The 24,938-nt window shown below is 36.2% G+C and overlaps 1 protein-coding gene across 1 annotated transcript in view; it reads right to left on the bottom strand.

Moving 5' to 3' along the window:
• The window catches only part of IFT88 (intraflagellar transport 88), a 97,926-nt gene that overhangs the window by 55,830 nt on the left and 17,158 nt on the right, over positions 1-24,938 (bottom strand). The window contains 9 exon segments of the mRNA XM_033104738.1: positions 8,841-8,927; positions 14,385-14,455; positions 15,825-16,056; positions 17,896-17,953; positions 17,956-18,009; positions 18,723-18,825; positions 20,627-20,731; positions 21,900-21,990; positions 24,868-24,937. Coding sequence (XP_032960629.1) covers positions 8,841-8,927; positions 14,385-14,455; positions 15,825-16,056; positions 17,896-17,953; positions 17,956-18,009; positions 18,723-18,825; positions 20,627-20,731; positions 21,900-21,990; positions 24,868-24,937 — 871 coding nt within the window.

Below are 24,938 nucleotides of genomic sequence, written 5' to 3'. Positions count from 1 at the left end.
TTACCACCAAGCCAGCATTGCAGGAAATATTAAAAGGGTTTCTGTAAGAAGAAGAAAGATGAAAACAATCTAACTACAAATTTAAAAATGGCAATAACTATGTACCTATCAATAATCACTTTAAATGTAAATGGATTAAATGCTCCAATCAAAAGACATAGAGTGACTGAGTGGATAAGAAAGCAGGACCCTTGCATATGATGTATACAAGAGGCTCACCTCAGATCAAAAGACACACACAGGCTGAAAGTGAAGGGTTGGAGTAAGATATTTCATGCAAATGAAAATGAGAAAAAATCTGGAGTTGCAATACTTATATCTGACAAAATAGACTTTAAAATGAAGAATATATTAAAAGACAAAGATGGGCACTATATAATAATAAAGGGATCGATCCAACAAGAGGACATAACCCTAGTAAACATCTATGAACCGAACATAGGAGCACCTAAATATAAAAAACAGATACTAACTGACATAAAGACAGAGATCAACAGTAACACTATCATAGTAGGGGCCTTCAACACATTCTGACAACAAGGGACAGGTCTTCCAGACAGAAAATCAATATGGAAACAATGTGCTTAAATGACACATTGGACCACTTGGATTTAATCGATATTCTCAGAGCATTTCACCCCAAAGCTGCAGAATACACCTTCTTCTCAAGCACACATGGAACATATTCCAACATGGACCACATGTTAGGCCACAAAACAAGTCTTGATAAATTTAAGAAAATTGAAATCATACCAATTGTCTTCTCATAGACCACAGTGCTATGAAATTAGAAATCAACTACAGGAAGAAAACTGGAAGATACACAAATACATGGAGGCTGAATAACATGTTACTAAATAATGAGTGGGTCAACAATGAGATTAAGGAAGAAATCAAAGGATATTTCGAGACAAACGAAAATGTAAACATGACAACCCAAATGCTATGGGATGCAGCAAAAGCTGTCCCAAGAAGGAAATTCATAGCAATGCAGGCCTACGTAAAGAAACAAGAAAAATCACTAAACAACAGTTTATCTTACATGTAAGGGATCTGGAAAAACAGATTTTTCACTACCCAAAGGGAGTACAAGGAAGGAGATAATAAAGATCAGAGCAGATATAAATGAAATAGTGACCAAAAAAACAATACAAAAGATCGATGAATCCAAGAGCTGGTTTTTAGAGAATATAAACAAAATAGACGAACCTTTAGCCAGACTCATCAAAAAAAAGAGAGAGAGGACCCAAATCAATAAAATCAGTAACGAAAGAGGAGAAATGATAACAGACTCCACAGAAATACAAAAAATTTTCAGAAATTACTATAAGCAACCATATACTAACAAATTAGATGCATACAACCCTCCAAGGCTAACTCAAGAAGAAACGGAAAACCTGAATAGACTGATTACCACCAGGGAAATTGAATCACCAATGAACCAGCTCCCAACAAACAAAAGCCCTGGACCAGATGGCTTTACAGGTGAATTTTACAAAACATTCAAAAAAGAATTATCACCTATTCTCCTCAAACTATTCCAAAAAATCCAGATGGAGGGAAGACTTCCAAACACTTTTTATGAGGCCACTATCACCCTGATCCAAAAATCAGACACAGACATCACAAAAAAAGAAAACTACAGGCCGATATCCCTAATGAACATAGATGCAAAAATCCTCAACAGCATACTAGTGAACAGAATTCAGCAATACATTAAAAAGATCATACACCATGATCAAGTGGGATTCATTCCTGGTATGCAAGGGTGGTTCAACATCTGCAAATCAATTAATGTGATACACCACATTAAAAAAATGAAAAATAAAAATCATACGATCATATCAATAGATGCAGAAAAAGCATTTGACAAAATGCAGCAGCCATTTATGATAAAAACTCTTAAGAAAGTGGGAATAGAGGGACCATATATTCAACATAATAAAGGTCATATATGATAAACCCACAACTAACATCATACTCAATGGGGAAAAACTAAAACCATTCCCCTTAAGATCAGGAACAATACATTCTCCACTTCTATTCAGCATAGTGCTGGAAGTTCAGCCACAGCAATCAGACAAGAAAAAGAAAAACAAAGCATCCAAATTGGTTAAGAAGGAAGTTCATTATATGCAGATGACATGATACCATATATATAGAATACTAAAGACTCCACCAAAAACCTATTAGAACTGATAAATGAATTCAGTAAAGTAGCAGGATGCAAAATTAATATTCAGAAATCAGTTGCATTTGTATATACCAATAATAAAATATCAGAAGGAGAAATTAAGAACACAATCCCATTTACAATTGCTTCAAAGACTATAAAATACCTAGGAATAAATTTAACCAAAGAAATAAAAGATCTGTACTTAGAAAATTATAAGACACTGAAGAGAGAAATTAAAGAAGATACAAATAGATGGAAACACATACCATGCTCATGGATAGGAAGAATTAATATCGTTTAAATGCCCATACTGCCTAAGGCAATGTACAGATTCAAGTCAACTCCTATGAAACTACCAAAGACATTTTTCACAGAAATAGAACATATAATCCTAAAATTTATATGGAACCATGAAAGACCCTGGATAGCCTCGGCAATCTTGAGAAATAAGAACAAAGAGGGAGGGACAACAATAGCTGACATCAAATTATACTACAAGGCTACAGTAATCAAAACAGCATGGTACTGGCATAAGAACAGACACATAGATCAATGGAACAGAAGAGAGAGCCCAGAAATAAAGCCAGGCCAATATGGTCATTTAATCTATGACAAAGGAAGAAAGAATTTACAGTGGGGTAAAGAAGGTTTATTCAATAAATGGTGAGGACAGACACATGCAAAAAAATGAAGCTGAACCACCTCCTTATACCATATACAAGAATAAATGCAAAATGGATTAAAGACTTAAATGTAAGATCTGAAATCATAAAACTCTTAGAAGAAAACATAGGAAGAAAGTTTACAGACATTACCCGGCGTAAGATTTTTACTGATATACCCGTCGGGCAAGGGAAGTAAGAGAAAAAATAAACATGTGGATTACATCAAACTAAAAAGTTTTTTCACAGCAAAGGAAACCATCAATAAAAGTAAAAGGGATCCTACTGAATGGGAGAATATATTTGTCAATGAAATATCGGATAAGGGGTTAATATCCCAAATTTATAAAAAACTCACTCAACTCAACTCCAAAAATACAAACAACCCAATTAAAAAATGGGCAGAGGACATGAAGAGACATTTTTATAAAGAGGATATACAGATGGCAGACATATGAAAAAATGTTCAACCTCACTAATCATTAGATAAATGCAAATAAAAACCACAATGAGATACCACCTCACCCCAGTCAAAATGGCTATCATCAATATATCAACAAACAACAAGTGCTGGCGAGGATGTGGAGAAAAGGGAACCCTTGTGCACTGTTGGTGGGATCGCAGATTGGTGCAGCCACTGTGGAAAACAGTATGGAGGTATCTCAAAAATCTGAAAATGGAACTACTCTATGACCCAGCAATTCCGCTCCTAGGTGTCTATTTGGAGAAATCCAAAACTCTAATTCAAAAAAATGTATGCACCCCTATGTTTGTTGCAGCACTATATACAATAGCCAAGACATGGAAACAACCGAAATGTCCATCGGTAGACGACTGGATTAAGAAACTGTGGTCCATTTATATAATGGAGTATTACGCAGCCATAAAGAAGAAAGAAATCTTACCATTTGCAACAACATGGATGGACTTAGAGAACATTATGTTAAGTGAAATAAGTCAGACAGAGAAAGACAAATACCATATGATTTCACTTATATGTGGAATCCAAAGTAAAGAATGAAAGAATGAACTAATCAAAAACAGTCTCAGAGACATAGAGGAGAAACTGAGGGTTGCTAGATGGAAGGAAGGTGGGGATAAGGTGAGGGGATTAGAAAGCACAGTCGATAACCACAAGATTGCCACAGAGATAAGAAAGTCAATTTATGGAATATAATCAATAATGTTGTAAAGATTTTGTATGGTATCCCATGGACACTTGTGCCATTAGGTATACCACCTCAGGGATGATGTAGATGCCTGATCACTGCACTGTACACCTGAAGCCGAAGCTGAACAATAGTGAATGTCAACTACAAGTTTTTATATATATACATATATATGTGTAACTATATATATATACATATGTATATATATATAGCTACAAGAAGGGGAGTACAGCATTAGGAATAGAGACAGTGGAAATGTAATGACTGTATGTGATGTCAGAGGGGTAGTAGATTGGGGAGGGGATTATCACTGTGTGTGGGATATAAATGATAAATGTCTATTACATTGTTTTGTACACCTGAAACTAAGAAAAAAAAATTATAAGAAAACACCTAACTTTTAACCTCAAGGAACTAAACAAACCAAAACACTAACCCAAAGTTAGCAGAAAGAAAAAAAAAGACCAGAGCAGAATTAAATGAAACAGCCAAGATATCCTAAGTGTCCATTGACAGGTAAATGGATAAAAAATGTGGATAAAAAAAATGTAGGTGTGTGTATATATATATATATATATATATATATATATATATATATATATATACCATACCATTTAAAAAATAACACACACACACACACACACACATATATATATACACACACACACACATATATATGTACACACACGCACGCAATGGAATACTATTGAATGAATACTATTCAGCTATAAGTAAGAAGGAAACCCTGCCATTTGTGACAACATGGATGAACCTTGAGGGCATTATGCTGTGTGCAATAAGTCATACAGAAAGACAAACACTGTATATTCTCACTCATATGTGAAATCTAAAGTGGAAACAGAGAATCTTGGTAGCTAGGTGCTGAGAGGTGAGGGAAAAAGGGAGATTTTGATCAATCAAAGGGCACACATTTCTAGCTATAAGATGAGTAAGTTTGGGATCTAATGTACAGCATGGTGACTATAATTAACAATACTGTATTATATATTTTAAAATTGTTAAGAGAGTAAATCTTAAATTTTAGCACACACAAAAAAGGTAATTATGTGAGGGGATTGAGGTGCTAACTAACCTTATTGTGGTAACCATTTTGCAACAAATACATGTATCAAATCATCACATTGGATACCATAAACTTACATATATTATATGCTGGTAATATCTCAATTAACCTGGAAAAAAAATAAATAAAGGGGAAAATGTTGGGCTGGGGTAAAACAATATGTGAGGGTAAATCTGGAACCTCAGTGAAAGAGTGGGTCTCCTACTTAGATTCCTTCTTTCATTTTATCAGCATCCATATAAAAATATCTCCTGAAATCTATTTTTTTAAATAAATGCTAATATGTCAATTTTCATATTTCATGGTGGGTGTTTGTCAACATTTCTTAAGTGACCCTATCATTTTTTTTATGCAATAAAAACATATTCAAGTGAAAACACATGCTTAGGAAAAAAGTGAATGATACATGAGTAGAAACATCTACTCTGGCCTGATCTTAAGTCTAACATGACAAAAGCAATTAATTTTGGTAAGTTAAAATGTTAATTTAGTGAAAGGTGTCAATTAACCTGGTTGGCATTTTGATAAGTGCTCAAAATTTTACTTATATGCCAACTGCTAGGTAGCAATGGCAAGTATAATCATATTTTTAAAAGGTAAAAACATTAAAAAGTTAAGTATGCATGCCATACCAAACATTAAACGGAGCCGGGTTTGAGTCAGTAATAGCAGAACAGATGATACACGCTTTCCAGCGTGACCAAAGACGAGCAGAACTCACGTACTGCGAGGTGCCCTTCCTCACAGCCAAGCAGGTCTGGGGTACAGGCACAGCGTGGTAGCCACAAAACGGGACACAGTGATCCCGGTGTGCTAGGCCTTGCTCAGACCCACGTGGGTACTATGTGCAGACACGGGAACATTAGAAGGGGCTCGTTTATAAATCAGGCAGGCAACCAGTCAGGTAGAAAACACACTGCATCTGAAATGGGTGAAGAAACTGGAATTTTATGTGAAAAGAAAAAACACTTAGAAGGAAGCCATTACATCACTATTACCAATGATTGGCAAAACTTCAGATTCAAAACAGTAGCAGCCATGTGCATTTTTCTCCCATTTCCACCTCCATGAGCAAATACAATTTCCAGAAGAATGAAAGAGTGCTGGCATGTAGAGCAGAGAAAAGGAAGGTACACTGAGAAAGCTGCCACCAAGGAGAGGATTTACTGCCCACAGAACCCAGATGACACCGAGCACTCAGAGATGCAGTGTGAGGGTGGAGGTGTGACGTTGACTGGGTCTGCTACGGGACCACTGGCGGCTCCATGTCTGTGTGCTGTGTAGCCTGCAGGCCTATCCTCACCCCCAACCATGACCAAGGAACCACCAGAGAAAATGACAGTGCACTTGGAAACACAAAGTTACAACGCAAAAATACAATAATTAAGTGGAGGGGTTGGAAGAGAAAGTCTCGAGAAAGCAAAGCAAAACCTGAGATGGAAACTCTAAGAGGAAGATAAGTGACAAAAAAGTCTAAATCCACTGATAAAATTTAAAACTAGAGAAGAAGGAAGTAAATCATCAAACAATAATATAATAATCTTTCCCCAAATTGAAAGGAAACATAAGACTACAAATTGAGAGGCCTAGTGAGTGTACAGGAGGAATATAGAAAAAAGGACAAACTTAAAACACTTCTACATGAAACATCACAATAACAAAACTACAAAGAAAAGCATAAAAATTATCAGAAAGAAAATGCAGATCACCTACAGATAAGGATGAGACTAGCAGTAGGCTTCTAATCAGCAACAATGCTAGTTAACAATAAGGAAATGTTTTTAAAGTTCTAAAAGAAAATAAGTTACAACTTGGAATTTTATACCTGATGAAATAAATGATCAAGAATGAGGATAGAATTAGACATTTACAGATATTCACAGACAAATCTTAGGGAGTTAATTCAGGATGAAATCAAGGGAAAAATAAAGCGTTAAATAAGAAAGAGGATGGAAACTGGGAAAGAAATGAAGGTAAGCCCCAAGATGACATTTAACAGCAGACCAAGACTGTGATCAATTTACAGAAATTAGAGGAGAGAGAGAAATTCTGGGAGGAAAAACTCCAAGAAAAATCTGATTCGATAGTTGAAGCAAAGAATGCAAAAAAAGAAAGATAAGCAACCAGTAAAACCAAAACGTCATGGACCAAGTATGACGCCTCCAGTAAAAATTAAAACCAGAGACACAATGGATCCCAAGGAATAGAGAGAATGCGTAAGACACTGAAGGGTAATAATAATATGGTAAAGAAGGCGTAAGTGACTTCTACCAAGAACAAACATGAAAAGTAATTAGAAAACTGGGAAGAAAAAAAAAACCAACCCCATGCACACAGGTACAGAGAATAGATTGGTGGTTGCCAGAGGTGGGAAGTAGGGGGTGGGGGAAATGGATAAAGTGAGTCAAAAGGTACAAACTTGCAGTTACCGTGTTTCCCTGAAAATAAGACCCAGCCGGACAATCAGCTCTAATGCGTCTTGTGGAGCAAAAATTAAGACCCAGTATTATATTATACATATTACATTATATTATATCATATCATACCTGGTCTTATAGTAAAATAAAACCGGGTCTTATATTAATTTTTGCTCCAAAAGACGCATTAGAGCTGATGGTCCGGCTAGGTCTTATTTTCAGGGAAACATGGTATAAAATAAGTAATTCATGGGGATGCAATGTACAGTATTGTGACCATATAGTTAATGCTGTTTTGCACATTTGAAAGTTGCTGAGAGATCTTAAAAGTTGTCATCACAAGAAAAAGTTTGTAACTACGTATGGTGATGGATGTTAACTAGACTTATCATGATCCTTTTGCAATATATACAAATATCAAATCATTATGTTGTATACCTGAAACAAATACAATATTTAAATTTTATCTCAATAAGAAGGGAGGGAGGGAAAGAGGGAGGGAAGAAAACTAAGGCTGTAATTCTTCTGTACTTACTTGATTTTCTAACCATGAACATGTGTCTTGGGTTTTTAAAATTCTGGTGAGGTACATATAGAAGAGGTCATAGACTCACTCTATGTTTGCTCAAAAGAGCATAGAAAAGTTTCATGAGGGGCAAATTTGGATTCAATATAAAGAATAATTTTCTAACCCTACAGATATTTCGAAGTAAAGCAAATGAATTGAACACCAGAAGAATCCAAGTAGAGACTGAATGACCGCCCAGATGGGATGCTATAAAAGGGATTCTTGTACTGAGTGGAAGTAAGAAACAAATTCAACTATTCATTCAACAAATGAGCTAAGGGGTTTCCAACTTTGATACACCTCTTTACTCCCACGTAGGATCCATTCCATTAGCAGACAATAGTCTCTTTAGGTGTGAGAGATATTACTCACAATAGAAAGTTTAGTACTGGTGACAAACTTAAGGTAGAAAAAGAAGAAAATGAGAAAAGATAAAGTGAAATGAAAGAGGGCAAGGGTTGGAATTTATACAGTGGGAGCGATTATGTATCCTCACGTCAAATGGCCTCAGTACTTAACTGACGTGGCGTAAGCAACAAGAAAAGTATATTGGAATGGCCTATGATAGTTATACTTTAAAATATTCAAATATTTCAGAATGGCCTATATTAATCTTACTTTATACTATTATTTGCTTGGTAAGTAGAAATCAATATTCACAATTAGAATATTTAAAATTTCTAATAGAATTTTAAATCCGTAAAAGTACAAACTATGAAAGAAGAGCAGTGTGCCCACCCAGCTACACTGGATTCCTCTCTTACCAGTCATAACCTACAGCAAAGGACGACTCAATCACAGGAGCAATGAGTTTTGCAGCTGTCATGATGTATTTTTCTGCCATGGCTTTCCTATACCAAACAAACAAAAGAATTATTTAGGGACATGGCATAACATTCTTTTTCTTAAGATTTAAGTGTGAACATTTTCTATCAAATGAAAGCTTACGGCATGGTGGACAGCTCTACTAGAAATCTATTATAAAGTTAGGTTCAAAGCCATGACTGCCATCCAGATCAATGGTTCATTTTCTCCCTACCTTATGATGCATGCTGGCAAACTAAAGATAGAGACACTGGAGAGAAAAAGGCTCTGCAGCTGACGTTACATATGTGCACTGTCTGTGGATGTGAAAGGGAAGGCTGAGAACGGCCACACAAGAAACAGTGTGTGGTAAGTAAAACCGAATACCACATGACTATAGATTCACTTCATTCATTTCATACAAACGGAACCACAGAATACGTATGTGGTCTTTGTGTCTGGCTTTCATTTATCATAATGTTTTCATAGTTAATGTGTATTGTAGCATTGTGTGTCACTACTTCATTCCTTTTCATGGCTAATAAGTATTCCATCAAATAGACCATATATTGCTTATCTATTCATCGGTTGTGGACATTTGGATTGTTTCCACTTTTTGGATATTATAATGCTGTTATGGACATTCGTGTTTAAGTTATTGTGTAGCCATATGCTCTAATTTCTTTTGGATGTATACCTAGGAGAGAAGTTGCTAGGTTATATGGTTAGCCTATGTTGAACCTTCTGACAGACTCCTAGACAGTTTTCCAAAGTGGCTGTACCACTTCACATTCCCACCATCAGCATAAGACTTCAATTTCTCCACACGCTCGCCAACACACTACTACATCTGTCATTTTGACTAGTCACACCAGTGCTGTGAGAAAGGTCCAACTTTACTCTTTTCCCTGAGGATACCCATTGTCCTGGCATTGTTGAAAAGACTGTCCTTTCCCCAGTGAATCATCCTGGCATATTTATTGACTATAAATGTAAGAGTTTATTCTGGACTTTCAATTCCATCCCAATATAGGTTTCAAGATTGTCTTGTCTATTCTGGGTCCTTTACATTTCCATATGAACTTTAGGATCAACTTATCACTTTCCTGCTGGGATTTACATTGGGATTTACAAAAACACTGCTGGGATTTACACTGAATCTATAAAGGGATTACATTGACTCTAAAAAGTAATTTGGGGAGCACTGCCATCTTAACAATATTAAGTGTCTATCCATAAATGTGATGTTTTATAGTTTTCAGAGTATAAGTTTTGCATTTCATTTAAATTTATTCCTGTTTTTATGCCATTGTAAATGTAATTGTTAATTTCATTTTGTATAGTTCATTGTATAGTATATTTCTATAGTATACACATTGACCTCTTACTCTGCAGCCTTGCTGTAATTTTTTAGATTCTAAAATATTATATATGATATTCTACATTCAAGATCATGTGTTCTGTAAACAGGTCGTTTTACTTCTTCCTATCCAGTCTGGGACTCCTACTCCCTTTCTTGATTAATTTTCATAGCTAGAACTTCCAGCACATGGTGAATAGACCTGGTGAGAGTAGATACCCTTATGTTGTTCTCAATCTAAGGGGAAAAGCATTCAGTCTTCCACCATTGAGTGTGATGTCAAACTGTGGGTTTTCATAGATGTCCTACACCAGACTGAGGCACCTCCTTTCTACGCCTAGCTTGTTAAGGTTTTTTGGTTTGTTTAGCATGAAAGCATATTGAATTTTGTACCAATAAAAGTATGTTTGGGTTTATACCAAATGATCATGTTGTTTTTGTCATCATTCTATTGACACCCTGTGTTATATTGATTTTTAGATGGCAAACCAATGTTGCACTCCTAGGAAAATCCCACTTGGTCATAGTGCATAATCCTTTTTATTTTGACAGTACTTCGGTTTGCTAATCTTTTCTTAAGGATTTTGCATCTATATCCATAAAATGTTGATCTATAGTCCCTCCTCCCCTTTTTTTGTACTGTCTTTGTCTTATTTTGGTATTAGTGTAATACTACAGTGTTTCCCCAAAAATAAGACCTAGCAGGACAATCAGCTCTAATGCGTCTTTTGGAGCAAAAATTAATATAAGATCCGGTATTACATTATTTATATTATATTATATTATATCATATTATATTAAAGACCCAGTCTTATAGTATAGTAAAATAAGACAGGGTCTTACATTAATTTTTGCTCCAAAAGATGCATTAGAGCTGATTGTTCAGCTAGGTCTTATTTTCGGGGAAACACAGTAGCGTCATAAAATGAACTATTTTCTGGAAGAGATTGTGTAGAAATGATGTTAATTCTTCTTTAAACATTTACTAGAATTCTCTAGTAAAACCACACGGGCCTAGAGATATCTTTTTTGGGAGTTTTTAAGTTATAAATCCAATTTCTCTAATATTTGTAGGGTTCTTCAAATGAGCTATTTCGCATTAGGTGAGTTGTGGTAGCTTGTTTTCAAAAAAATGGTCTATTTAGTCAAAATTGTCAAATTTATGTGTATAGGGATGTTTGCAGTATTCCCCATTATTCTTGTGATGTCTGCAGGGTCAGCCATGAGAGCCTCTGCATTGTTCCTGAGGTTGGTAATTGTGTCTTCTCTCTTTTTTCTTTGCTAGTTTTATTAGAAGTATTTCACTTATGTTCTCTATTGTTTCTCTCTTCAGTATGAATGATTTCTATTCTTTTCTTTATTATTTCTTCTGCTTCCTTTGGGTTGATTTTGCTCTTCTTTTTCTAGGTTCTTGAGCTGGGAGCCTAGGTTACTGATTTAAAACTTTTCCATTTTCATGCTAATTGCTTTCCCTGTATGTGCTGTTTTTCTCTGCCTCATTTCAAAGCTTTGTCTTTAATTTTCAGAGTTTAATCATCGTATATCTTTACTTGGATTTCCTCGGATTTGTCCTTTTTGGGATTCCCTTAGTTTCTAGTATTGTAGGTTTATTTTTCTTGCCAAATTTGGGGCATAATTAGCCATTCTTCCATTAGCCTAATCTCTTTCTCCTCTCCTTACCAGACAATGATGACACAAATGTTAGATCTTTTGTTAGAGTCCCAGAAGTCCCTGAGGCTCTGTTCATTTTTGTTTTTTCGTCTATTTTCCCTCTGTTGGGTAATTTCCATTTCCTACCTTCCACCTCACTGAACCTTTCCTCTGTCCCCTTCATTCTTCTGTTGAGTCTGTCCATTGAACTTTTTATTTCAGTTATTGTATTTTTCAGTTCTAAAATTTCCATTTGGCCTTTATATCTTCTATTTCTTTGCTGAAACTATTTCTTTTCTGAGGGTTCTTATTTTTTAATTTGTTTTAAGCATGTTCTTAATTGCTTGTTGAAGTCTTTTTATCACAGTTGCTTTCACATTTACCAGATAATTCTAACATGTCTATCATCTCAATGTTGGCATCTATTGATGGTCTTTTTTCATTCATTTGAGATCTTCCTGGTTCTTGGTATGATGAGGGATTTTTGATAAAAACTTGGACATTTCTGCATTATGACACTGAATTTTATTTAGGTCTTCTGTTTTGGCTGGATTTCTTGATATTAATCCAGCAGGGGAAGAAGAGATATTAATCCAGCAGGGGAAGAATTATTGTTAGATAAAAGAAGTCTGTTTCTCCACATGGTCTCCTTTGACACCCAAGGTGGGAGGGTTCCTCATTTCTGCTGGGTGGGGTAGGAGTTCCTGCTTCTGCCACAGTTCCATGGTGGGGTTAACGTTGATGATTCCTAACTCTCTCCAGGAGACAAGGGGAGAAGTGCCTCATTACTGCTGGGTGGGGTGCAATTCAAGGCTCCCCATATGCTGTCACTGACACCACAAGACAGGTGGGACTCATTAAGGGCTTTTGGGGATTAAACGCCTGGCTCCCTATTTGGCCTTTTGGGGTATTGGATGTCTCCTAGCCTTGTGAGGGCGGAAGTCTAGGCTCCCACCTGGCATTTGCTGGCATGCATAGGGGTAGGGCCAGGTTTTTGTTTTTTTTCTGTGTGGTATTTTTCTAAAAGTTTTCTGTCTTGCTAGCTGACCCCTTTCCTTGTCCTTTGGCTATAGAAAACATGCTTTTTGTTAGTTTGTTTGTTTAATGTACCCACCAGAATTTTCTGATAGCCAGCTCTGTCAGCTCCAAGTCTGGAACAAGAGAGGAAATCACTGCCATGTTAATCGTCAGATCCTGAGGTCCCTCGCTGATCTGCCCTCTTCTCTCCACCTTTTTTCTTATATATATTTGTTTTATATACAATTTCCAGGGTTTCTATTTGTACTCACTGGGAAGAACAGCAAAAAGTACATCTACTCCCAGAAATACACGTCTCTTTACTTTATTTTTAATGTTAAACTTATTCCTAAAGACTGAGGGCCACCCACACATATGATGGAACATTATTCAGCCTTAAAAAGGAAGGAACTCCTGTCACGTGTTGTAACATGGAAGAACCTTGAGGACATTGTGCTAAAGGCAGTAAGCCAGTCACTGAAGAACAAACACTGTGATTCCACATATATGAGGCCCAGAGCAGTGAAATGCAGAGAGACAGAAAGGAGAATGGCAGTTGCCAGGGCCTAGGGGAGGGGGCTGGGGAGCTGTTGTTCAGTGGGCACAGAGTTCCGGAGACTGGTTACAAGTCAAGGTGATGTACCTAACACTACCGACCATGAAGAATGATGCACTGTGGCTAAGATGGAAAATTTTATGTTATGTGTATTTTACCACAACTGAAAAGAAATTAAGGGCCCTCTATCACATGATATATTCCTAATATACCTGTTGCATATTCAATAAATATTAGACCTTTTAAAACATACTTGGCAGAGACTAGATACCATACTGGAGAAAGAAAGAAATGAACTAAATAGAAAGAATTTTGTCTTTGGGAGTTAAAATTTAATTAGGAGGCTGGACAAAACTACATAAAGATACACTTTTTTAAAATAAAAGTACCGTGTTTCCCCAAAAATAAGACCTAGCTGGACCATCAACTCTAATGCATCCTTTGGAGCAAAAATTAATGTAAGACCCAGTCTTATTTTACTATAATATAAGGCCAGGTCTTTATCATATCATATCATATCATATCATATCACATATCATATCATATCATATCATATCATATACCAGGTCTTATATTAATTTTTCCTCCAAAAGACGCATTAGAGCGGATAGTTCGGCTAGGTCTTATTTTTGGGGAAACACGGTAATATAAACAAAATTACAACACTGCACTAAATGCAGAGGGAAAGTGAATTACAAAGAAATAGTAAGAGTAACTGAGTATGAATCACTAGGATCAACATGAGGACTGAGATTATTTTGAAGGAGAAAAAGAGAATCCAGTATAGAAATGATGAAACAATAGGACTATTCAAGAAATATACTGCATATAGGAAGTGTCGAAAGAAATAATCAGACAGCACATTCAACTGTTTTTGTAAAAATTTAACCTACATTTAGTTTTAAGTGCCCAAAATATTACCTTTCACGTTCCATTTGCCTTAGATGATCATTTTTTATAGCTTCAATTACTAGATTAGTATGTGTATCATCCTAGGAAAATAAAATTGGGGGAAAAACACGAATAATTCAGAAATAAACACCAAGAACATAGATTTCTAATCGACCTCACAACTAACTAGTTGTACAAACTGAAGAGTAAATTAATCTTTCTATACTATTTTCCCTTAAGTAAAGTAGAACTTTTTCTTATTTCTGATTATCTATCACATTGCCCAGGGAACTGCATAGATTCTGGGCAGCTAATAAAAGGGCAGGCTGGAAAGAATAGGACCAAGTACACAGAAGCTGTGTGATATAAATTCTAAACTCAAATATAAATGCTTTAATGATCATAAGTTACTTGGTCTGAGACATAGCTCTATTTCCTATTAAAAACACAGATGATTTTTTCACAAAATATATTCTTTTTTCTCACTATGACAGTAATACATAACAGTTAATGTTTACCCAGTGCTAACCATATTCCAGGTACTGTTTTAAGCATTTTGCAAGCATTACCTCATTTAGTCCTCACAATCCTGGAAAGTAGGTTACTATAATTAGTCCTATTTTACTTATCAGGGAACGAAGACACAAGGAGAGTGAGTACTAAGTAGTGGAGCCAACCACTGAACTGCAATACCCTGACAGTTTATTTAAAACATCTGTTAAATTCAACTTACGAAATTGAAATTATCGTAACATTTTGATCTATAAATACAGGCAATTTCACATGGTTTGACTTTATATGAAATAATATAGTAGTCTACCAGTAATTTATGTGTAAAAATCTGAAAAGTATTTTAAAAGCATTAAGAATATTAATCTCATTGTCCAGAAACCACTGTTTCTATTTTGGTGTATTTCCTTCCAGTTTATGCTCATGTATGAATGGATATCTGTATTTTTTCACTTAATATTGTATAATATTTCCTCGTGTCTTTGAAAATATGATTTTTGTATTATGCTGCACTCTATTATTAAGGATGAGGAATTACTTCTTTTCATTCTTGATGTAGTTAGTACATATGGTTTTAATTTCCTCTGCTCAACAATGACTAAAGAAAAAAACCTTTGGGGTTCCTTGGTCAAGATACTACTCTTAAAGAATGGCATGTAATCTTATTTTTCCTAAGATTCTCCATTTTTTTCCTCACTAAAATTGTATAGTCAGTCTATACTATAATCTCTGTCAGTTTTAACTATAACCGCTAGCCCTATTTTAATGGCATCCTATTCTCAACCTAATAAATAAATAACAAATGAAAATGATGAAACACATTAATTACATTTATTTAATTAAAACACGTTAATACAAGGCTGGGAGAAATCTAAGTCATCCATTCCAACCTTTTCATTTCTGGAAACAGAAAAGCATAGATCACGAAGAGCTGGCTACATAAGTCTTCCTCATACTCACACTTGGTGAAATATATTTATCATCGTCATCGATTTCTAATGGAACAGCAATCAATTTCTGGAATGCCTTCTTCATTTTTTCTCGATCTCCAACAGCAAAGTAGCTGAGAATGAGGTTGAAGCCTGCCTTCAGATTTGGTGCCATACTCATTATGTGCTCAAATGAATTAATCGCATCAGAATACTGGCCAGTTTTAATAAATGCAACTCCAATATTCTGCATGATTTTAATCCTGAAGAGAGAGAAACATGGATTTGCTTCAAAAGTTTGAACTCTTCAGTATGGCAGTCAAGGAGTTCCACAAATAATTTCCTTCTTTTCTTTCCCACTTTACTTTTTATTTGTTTGGTTTTGTTAAAGCTTTACTGAGGCTTAATTCACATATCATAAAGTGCTCGTTTTATTCAGTCTCTGGCTCCATGGTTATTGCTATATTCGCAGAGCTGTGGAACTGTAACCACGTTCTTACTTTAAGTCATTTCCGTCACCCGAAAAAGAGAACCTGTGCTCATCAGCAGTCACTCCCCACCCCCACCTCCAGTCCCGGGCAACACTGATCTCCGTGCTGTCTGCTTGTGCCTTTTCTAGACACTGCACACAAATGGAGTCATACAATACGTGATGTCTTGTGTGTGCTTATCTCAACCAGCACAATCTTTTGAAGGCTCCCCCACGTTGTAGCACTCCATTCCTTTTATATTGCCAAATAGTATTCCACAGTCTGGATATGCCACACTTTATTCAATCAAACGCCTACATGATGGACATTGTTTCCACTTTTGGCGATTATGAATAATGCTGCTATGTACACTCACATACAATCCTTTGTAACAACATGTTTTCATTTACGTTGGGTATATACCTGGGAATGGAACTGCTGGTCAGATGGTAAGTCTGTTTCACTTTTGAAGAAACTGTCTAAGTAAATAATTCCAAAGTTGTCTGCACCATTTTACATTCCCAGTGTACAAGGGTTCTGACCTCTCTACATCCTCTTCAATACTTGCTATTGTCTGGCTTTCGATTATAGACATTCTAAAGGTTGTGATCCCATCTTATTTTTAACCACTCCTCAACATAATCCCGCAGTTTCAACTAAATGTGTTTCTTCATAATTCTCTGATCAGATCGTGAACACCGATTTGCCTGACTCTTTTCACGGTATCCCCTTCTTTCCTCCTCACTTCAGTAACCCATCTCAAGTACACCTCTTTCATAAAGGCTTTCTTGACCATTCTTGTTCTCAATAATTATTCCTTTGATTACTATAGCACCTATTGTTGATTATCAAGCACTTAACATACACTGTCTAATATTATTAATTTTTCCTAAAATGCTCAAAAATTCTTGGCCTCACCACAGTTAAAAGTACCTCCAGGGCACTGTGTTCTATAAGCCAGATATTTACTGACGATAATAAGATATTGTGCATAATTGAAAAACAAAAGATCACTGAAGGTGGTATTTATAAATAAATTAACTTTCACACAGAAATTGTACTGTATCTAGGGAAAATTATGACCAGTAAATATCCTGGAAACCTTCTGTGTTCCCAAGGTTATTACCTGACCATAAGGTAATTTACTGTGTCTGCTCTTGAAATATTGTAGGAATAGAAAATATCCCAGCTCCTTTCCTTTCCTCCCTTTTCTGAGATTCAGAAGCAATCACTTCTTCTCATGATTTCACTCTCAATTGATAGCAAGAATGTCAGAGGGTCTGAATTTCTATCCTTGCATTCTGGGGTCTGGTATGTTCTAAAGGACTGTTGTTTTGACTTTGTGTTTGCAGTAAGCTGTATTTACTGGTTATTCCCTATATTAGACAATTAGTTTAGTTTTATTTCAACTGATCATACATTATGCCTTTAACCTTTAACTTGTCATTGTATAAATGTGTGCAAGTAGCCGTAAGAGTACAGAACAAAATACAACAGACATCACATAAATCTAACACCTTTCATGTACAAACACCTCAAAATGTTCAGTCTACTGACAACAAGTCAGAAGAGTTATCTTGTTCCTGAAAAACAACACTTACATTTTACAAAGTTATAATTACGTAAACTCACCTCATTTCTTTATGGACACTTGGAATTTGATCTAATGCCATCCGGTAGAATTTAATGGCTTGGAATAATTTCTTTGCTTTAAATAAATATTTCCCATATTCACTTTCAATCTTCCTAATTAAAAAAAAAAGAATGAATGTATAATATTCTATGCTTTTCACTTTTTCTATATTTTAAATCACTTTAATTCACATTATTTGAAGCTTTTCTCAAGTTATGAAGGCTCATACACTACCAAAAATTCTCCCTTTAAAATAATTATATGATTTTCATGTATCCACACACCAGTTCTATGAGGAAATGGAACTTAAGACAGATGGATTTCCAAAAATACCACTAGAAAACATTTATTTACATTATAAAACTGGAGCTGTGTTCTTCTAAGAAAAATACAGGATTTAAAAATTAGACTCCATAATGCCACACTCATTTTAATATGATATTAAAAGAAAATAATATTGATAAACTTTACTATTGCTGCCAAAAAATTACACACTATAAATGCTAGATATAAACTATAGTCTCTTGGTGGTAAATTCTACAAGGGGAAACATGTTCAATGGGGTTGCTATGCGCCATTCTACTTGGATGACAGAGTATCTTTTTGGTTTACCATTAGGTAATATACCTCATACCAACTGTATGTCCTCATCTGTACTTGTGTGGGTTTTCAAATAAATAGTATCTTTAAGCAGGACACCTCTATATAAATACAAATTTATTTAGAACATAAATAATGTCATTGTAAGAAACCAGGAAGTAAGGAAATGTAAATGAACACTACAAAAGAACTACACTTATTACAAAAACAGGTTATATACACCTACCTGCATTGCTAAATATCTTATTTTTCACTATAACTTGATATGTGTTTAGTGCTTCAGCATACATGTCATTAGCTGAATACTGACTGGCCAGGTTGAAAAGAACCTAAAGAAAAAAATATTGCAAAAAGACATGTAATGACCATTTTAGGCCCCTTTTGCCTGAAAGCTTTCTAGAGATTAAAATCCTATAACAAAGTTAGCTGCTTATATCAAGACACCCAACCAATTAGAAAATGAAGTAGACAGAAAATCTCACATTCCAAATGAAGCAGAACATTGAGACAGGTAAGGCTGTCCTCTGAATTTCACCTTAACTTTCTATGTATTCTTTCTGATTTAGATAGCTTTTGCCATCCATTAGTCTCAGGCAGACCCACAAAGAATAAATGTATATTGTTAATGTTGCTGGTGATAAAAGAAATAAGAATGATATTGGGGATATTCTCTCATAAATACCGGGGTGCCAAAAAAATGTATACAAGTGGACACTTAGGTCAATGCTACTCAAACAGTAGTTGCCGTAATCAGAAGTGTCTGGATGCTGATGGTAACCACTCTGAAGTCAAATGTCATCGGTATATAGTGAGTATTACAATTTTAATATAGTTTTCCTTTCTTAAAATGTGTATATATTTTTTTGGCACCCTCTGTATAAATTAAACATGTGGAAATATCTTAAACCTTTATTTGAATAGTATTTCTCCATATGCAAAATTATAATTTAAGTCATTAAGTTATAGCAAATTATATTCCTAGAGGTAAAAAAATTGTCATTATAAATTATTCCCTATTCTAAAGATGCCATAGAACTTAAAAATATTAGCTGTAAGTAGTAAGTATCTAAACATTCTTCTTATTCAAAGTTTCAGAGATCCTTTTTTCCCATCTGTTTGGCATATGAAGTCTTTTCCCACTGACAATGCACCCTTTTATTTTTTTTATTTTTATTTATTTTTTAAAATTTTTTTTATAAATTGTTTAGAAAGTACAGTTTTTTTTTTTTTTGTTTTTTTTTATTGGGGAAGGGTAACAGGACTTTATTGGGGAACAGTGTGTACTTCCAGGACTTTTTTTTTTTCCCCAAGTCAAGTTGTTGTCCTTTCAATCTTAGTTGTGGAAGGTACGCAGCTCCAGGTCCAGTTGCCATTGCTAGTTGTAGGGGGCACAGCCTACCATCCCTTGCGGGAGTTGAACCGGCAACCCTTTGGTTGAGAGGACGCTCTCCAACCAACTGAGCCATCCAGGAGCTCAGCGGCAGCTCAGCTGAAGGTGCCGTGTTCAATCTTAGTTGCAGGGAGCACTGCCCACCATCCCTTGCGGGACTCGAGGAATTGAACTGGCAACCTTGTGGTTGAGAGCCCACTGGCCCATGTGGGAATTGAACCGGCAGCCTTCGGAGTTAGGAGCATGGAGCTCTAACTGCCTAAGCCACTGGGCCGGCCCCGACAATACACCCTTTTAAACAGCAATATAAACATCAAGGAACTGTCTTTTCAGAATTAAAGACATTTTGCTAGAAATTAGCATTGTTTTTACTACCCTTACAGGACATTGTCTTATTAGTCTAGTTTGAAGTCCTCGAAAATCACACACCAAAAAATCCACATTAGAATCTCATCAAAGTAACCGCACTGAATAGAGCATAAATATTAGCAATCTTCAAGAAACAGTCACTGGCTGGTGGGTTTGTGAGTTCTTATTAAGTTATTAAAAATAACTAATTAACTAACTAAATTTAAAAAAGATCTTTGCAAAGACCAAAGATGAGATTGTCTCATAAACTAAATTTAATTCTGGGAATCTGAGTTATTTTAAAAGTAAGAAAAAACAAGAAAGAAAAAAGATAAGAGACTTCTGGAATCTATAAATCCCAGCAAAAATAACTTTGTTCATGTCACACTTACTGAGTAAGTTAAATCCAGGTTGATGTTTTCTGGAGTTGTCACTTGCTCTCGCTGCCTCACCAGCACTCTCTCCTTTCTTCCTGCATCTTTCGCCTTTTCTAAGGCCTGAAATCAAGTTTACACTCTGAGCATTTGTTACAAGCATCTGTGCATTTGGGAAACACCCAAGGGCAGCTGGGCCGGGGCCCAGTGGCACACTGCCACACACTCCCCTTGCAAACAGAAGAACCCAGATAATAACACAGACTGTCTGTTTAAACTGGAGATCACCATCAGAAAAATGTCATGTGCTTTCTCTGGGAAAGAAGAGGAAGTCTGAGGGATAAAATGGAGAGTAGATTTGCCCAAATCGAGTGTCTTTATCACTGCACCTTCCTCCACCACTTTTAGGTTTGACCATGCCAATTATTTCTTTTTCCTCCAACTCCTGAATCTTTGGGTATTTTAGTTCCATCTTGTGAGATAGGGATTTAGGTGGATTTGTTTGGTTTCTGGGCTGCTCAAAATACCAACAAGTCAAAGGATAACTGCACTCAGTATTACGACATGCTTAGCTTGGCTTTATATCTTACTCAGTTTGCCAGGAAACTTCTGTCGATTTCCACTGAGAGAATGACCATAGACGGATTAATTCAACATGAGATTTTTTTCAGAACTAGATAAAAAAGCACCAGTTTTATGAGCAATAAAAATAGTTTTTCATACTGAACAATTCTTTCTAATGGTATTCATTAACTCTATAACTAAGTCACAGAAATTGTATTTATATGGTATAACAATCAAAGAAATGTGAACGAAAGCAAATTAAGAGAAAATACTTAATCACTAAAAAAAAGCAGATGGGATTCCCAAAAAGCAAATCGTGACCTAGTAGTTTCCTTAGGAAGCAACATCCCAGGGTAGCGAGGCTGAAGTCAGAACCCACTGTATGTGGACCATGGTCACTGTGCTGTGCCCTCCAACAGGCTGAGTCAAACCCCACAGCCCACCAGGCCACAGAATTTAATCAATCGATGCCTTGGAACTTTTCTCCCCACCAAAATGACCAGTGTCAGAAACTACAAAATCAACCAAGCTCTGATGTTTTGACATCAGCTTATGAAGCAGAGTTACAATTACAGGATCTCCAAATAATTGCTTCCATGAAAACTCCAAGGTCAGTCAAGAGCAAAACAAAAGTCTTTACTATACATATGCTTGTCTGCATGCATATGTAAAACCAGGTGCACACACACACTTCACAATCCTGAATCCTATTAGTTTATGAACTTACCAACTTTAAGTCTCCACAGCTGTTGGCAATACAGCTTTCTTCTACCAACTCATTTACTTTCTTCTCTAATTGTCTAATCTTTTCTTCTGGACTATTAAAAAAAGAGTAGGTGTACTTTGAGTCAATCAGTCACTAATAATGTATCCTAAAATTTAATTTACTTTTAACATTTCCGTTATAAGTGCTTTTGAAGTTTAAGAATAGGTCATAGGTAAGACACATGAATAAATGGCATTAAAGAGCAAATGTACTACTTTCTTAATAATCACATTATATAATTATTCATAAGAATAGTGAAAATAGCTAACACTTATTTCACACGAGTATAATTTCACATTGTGCTACATGCTTTACCTAATTATGTCATTTATTCCTCATGATAACATTTGATACAAGCACTATCATTCTTTTTACTGGTAGGGAAACTGAGGTTTAGAGACTTCAGTGTTACACCCAAGATCACACAGCTAGTAAGGTAGTATGTCAGGATTTAACCTGGAAGGTAACTCCCTCCAGGACCCACACTATTATATTATCAACCCCAAAAGAAAGCAGATTCTTTTTTCAGATATTATGGCAAATGAAAACTTTATCTTATGGTTGGGAAAACTGAAGCCCCACATGGGGACAGAGCCAGGAGTACAGTTTCCAGGTTCTCGGCCTCACGTGGAAAGGTGCTGGCTCAGGTAGTAAATAGCCATCAACTGTGATTGGATGGCCAGCAGCTGTGGCTAGTTGGCCATCAGCTGTAACCAGTGAGCCATTCGCCACTAATATAACTGCTGTGGCTATGCTGGCAGAAAATGGGGGCTAGCAAGAAGATGGTGGTTGAGCTAGCAAGCGTGGATTGCGAGAGGTGGATGCCGCCAGTGAGAATATAGTGGTATGACTCCCCCATCTATGGCTCCGTGGGTGTTCCTTTTTGGCCTCACCATATCCTGTGTTCTTATGTGGGGAGCGGGAGCTGAGACCCCGCAGGCCGCCCTGCATGACACCCCATAAAAGAGATAATTGTTATTATTTACTACCAGATGGATAGTGAAGAGAAGGTTTCTAACAAGGTGAGAAGTTTAAACCCTGACTCCAATAGTAACAAACATAACACCCTCAAATCAGTCTGTGGGGACAGAGCCAGGAAAGCAGTTTCCAGGCTCTCAGCCTCATGTGAAAAGGTGCTGGCTCGGGCAGTAGATGGCCGTCAGCTGTGACTAGTTGGCCATCAGCTGTAACGGTTAGCCATTGGCCACTGATATAACTAACATGGCTACGCTGGCAAGAGAGAGGTGCGTTGGCAGAGAAGCGGATGGTGGATTGCGGCTAGCAAGTGCGATTAGCAAGTGGACTGTGGATTGCGGATCGTGATGATCCTACTTCCTGTGTCTTGCCCGGCCGCCAGCAAGACTGGGGTGTAGGAAGACCCATTGTTGGGGTACTGGCAGATGTTTGCTATTGTGTCTCAAACAGCCGCCATCGAGAATATAGTGGTATGATTCCTCTATCTATGGCTCCTTTGTTGTTCCTTTGGGGACTCACCATATTCTGTGTCCACCCGCCGAGAGCGGAACCAGAGTTCCTGCATGACACAGTCAGCTTTCAAAAATGGCATTACCGTCACTTTGCTACCATTTTCTTCCAGCAAAATACCACAACACTCTGAACACACATCAGTGCCTAAATAAAATTTTACTACAAGTATTTGGAATTCATCGCAGTTCTCTTAATCCTCCACAAGAGGGACGTTAAAAAAGAACAGACGAATAAATTTAACAGTATAGCTTTGTCTATGGAATCATATTCTTCAGTGGAACCTGACTACAAATTTAGTCAGGTGGGATACAAATTTTATTAGTTTACAAAGATCTACAAAATTCTAACTGAGAAATGGTCATAACAGAGGGTGGTTTTATAAAGGTTACAATGAAATACAGAATTCTATTTCCTAGTTGTCTGAAATACTCTAATAAATTAACAATCCTACACCTGCCTTTGCTCCAGACTTCCTATTTTGTAAGAGAATAAACGTTCTTCTTGTGTGTGTTTCTGATGTGTCTTCTGTTAGTAGCTGAAAGGATCCAGAATGACATAATATTTAAATAAAACAGCACACTTTTATTGGCAGACATGCTGTCATTAACTAGGATACAAAGTAAACTGATCTTCTATAGAGGTTCCTTGTTAGTCAAAAAGGGAAATTATGTAATTTATACTCATACGATAGCCCAAACACTGGCTTCAAAATTACAAATTAAAAACAGCTATTTTATAGAAGCAAAAGAGTATAGTGGTTAATAGCACGAGCTCTGGAAACAGACAGCCTGGGTTCAGATCTCTGTCCTGCCACTTATTAGTGCCACCAAGTCAAGACCTCTGTGCTTTACCTTCTCTCTCCAAGAACTAGTGATACTGACAGCTCAGTCTTCTCCTAGCACAGTGCCTGGTACACGCAGTATGCAGTAATGTTGGCTTCTAAAACTATGTGTGAAGTATACGCTTCAGTGGTACCCAGATAGCAGTAAATGTATACAGCTGAATTTATACCACAGCTTTTTGACTACTCTCTAGCCACTACCACAAAACTGTTATCAATAATTCAATAAAAATCAAATTTCTCAATATTGATATAAAAACTAACTTCTCACATGTTCTCTTAATTTTTTTCTTTGAAATATCCTTTTTGAATAAGCATATCTTATTACCTTTCAGTGCCATTTGGCCTTCAAGACAATCAACACTGGCACGCATAAAAATTAGACATATCTTAAAGTCAAATAATGTTACAATGAAACTGCGCAGAACACACATGGCTATTTTTCTATCTCGAGTCTTTTGCTAGTTCCAAGAACTGGGGATGATGTTTTGATTACAATTCTGCTGACATGAACTTTTAAAATATCTAAGAATTATGTATTTGGAAAATTAAAATTAAAATATGCAGTAAGAACAAAACAACAGGAAAGGACTTACGTACCTATCTTCATTTTTGGTTTCCAAAGGTGGAGCAGGGCCCCTTGACTGACCCAGCGGGTCAAATGCAGAGCC

This window comes from Rhinolophus ferrumequinum, chromosome 4 (assembly GCF_004115265.2).
Source record: "Rhinolophus ferrumequinum isolate MPI-CBG mRhiFer1 chromosome 4, mRhiFer1_v1.p, whole genome shotgun sequence".
Taxonomy (NCBI): Eukaryota; Metazoa; Chordata; class Mammalia; order Chiroptera; family Rhinolophidae; genus Rhinolophus; species Rhinolophus ferrumequinum.
The sequence above is the reverse complement of the archived record's forward strand: the minus strand, read 5'-3'. Positions and strand labels throughout refer to the sequence as shown.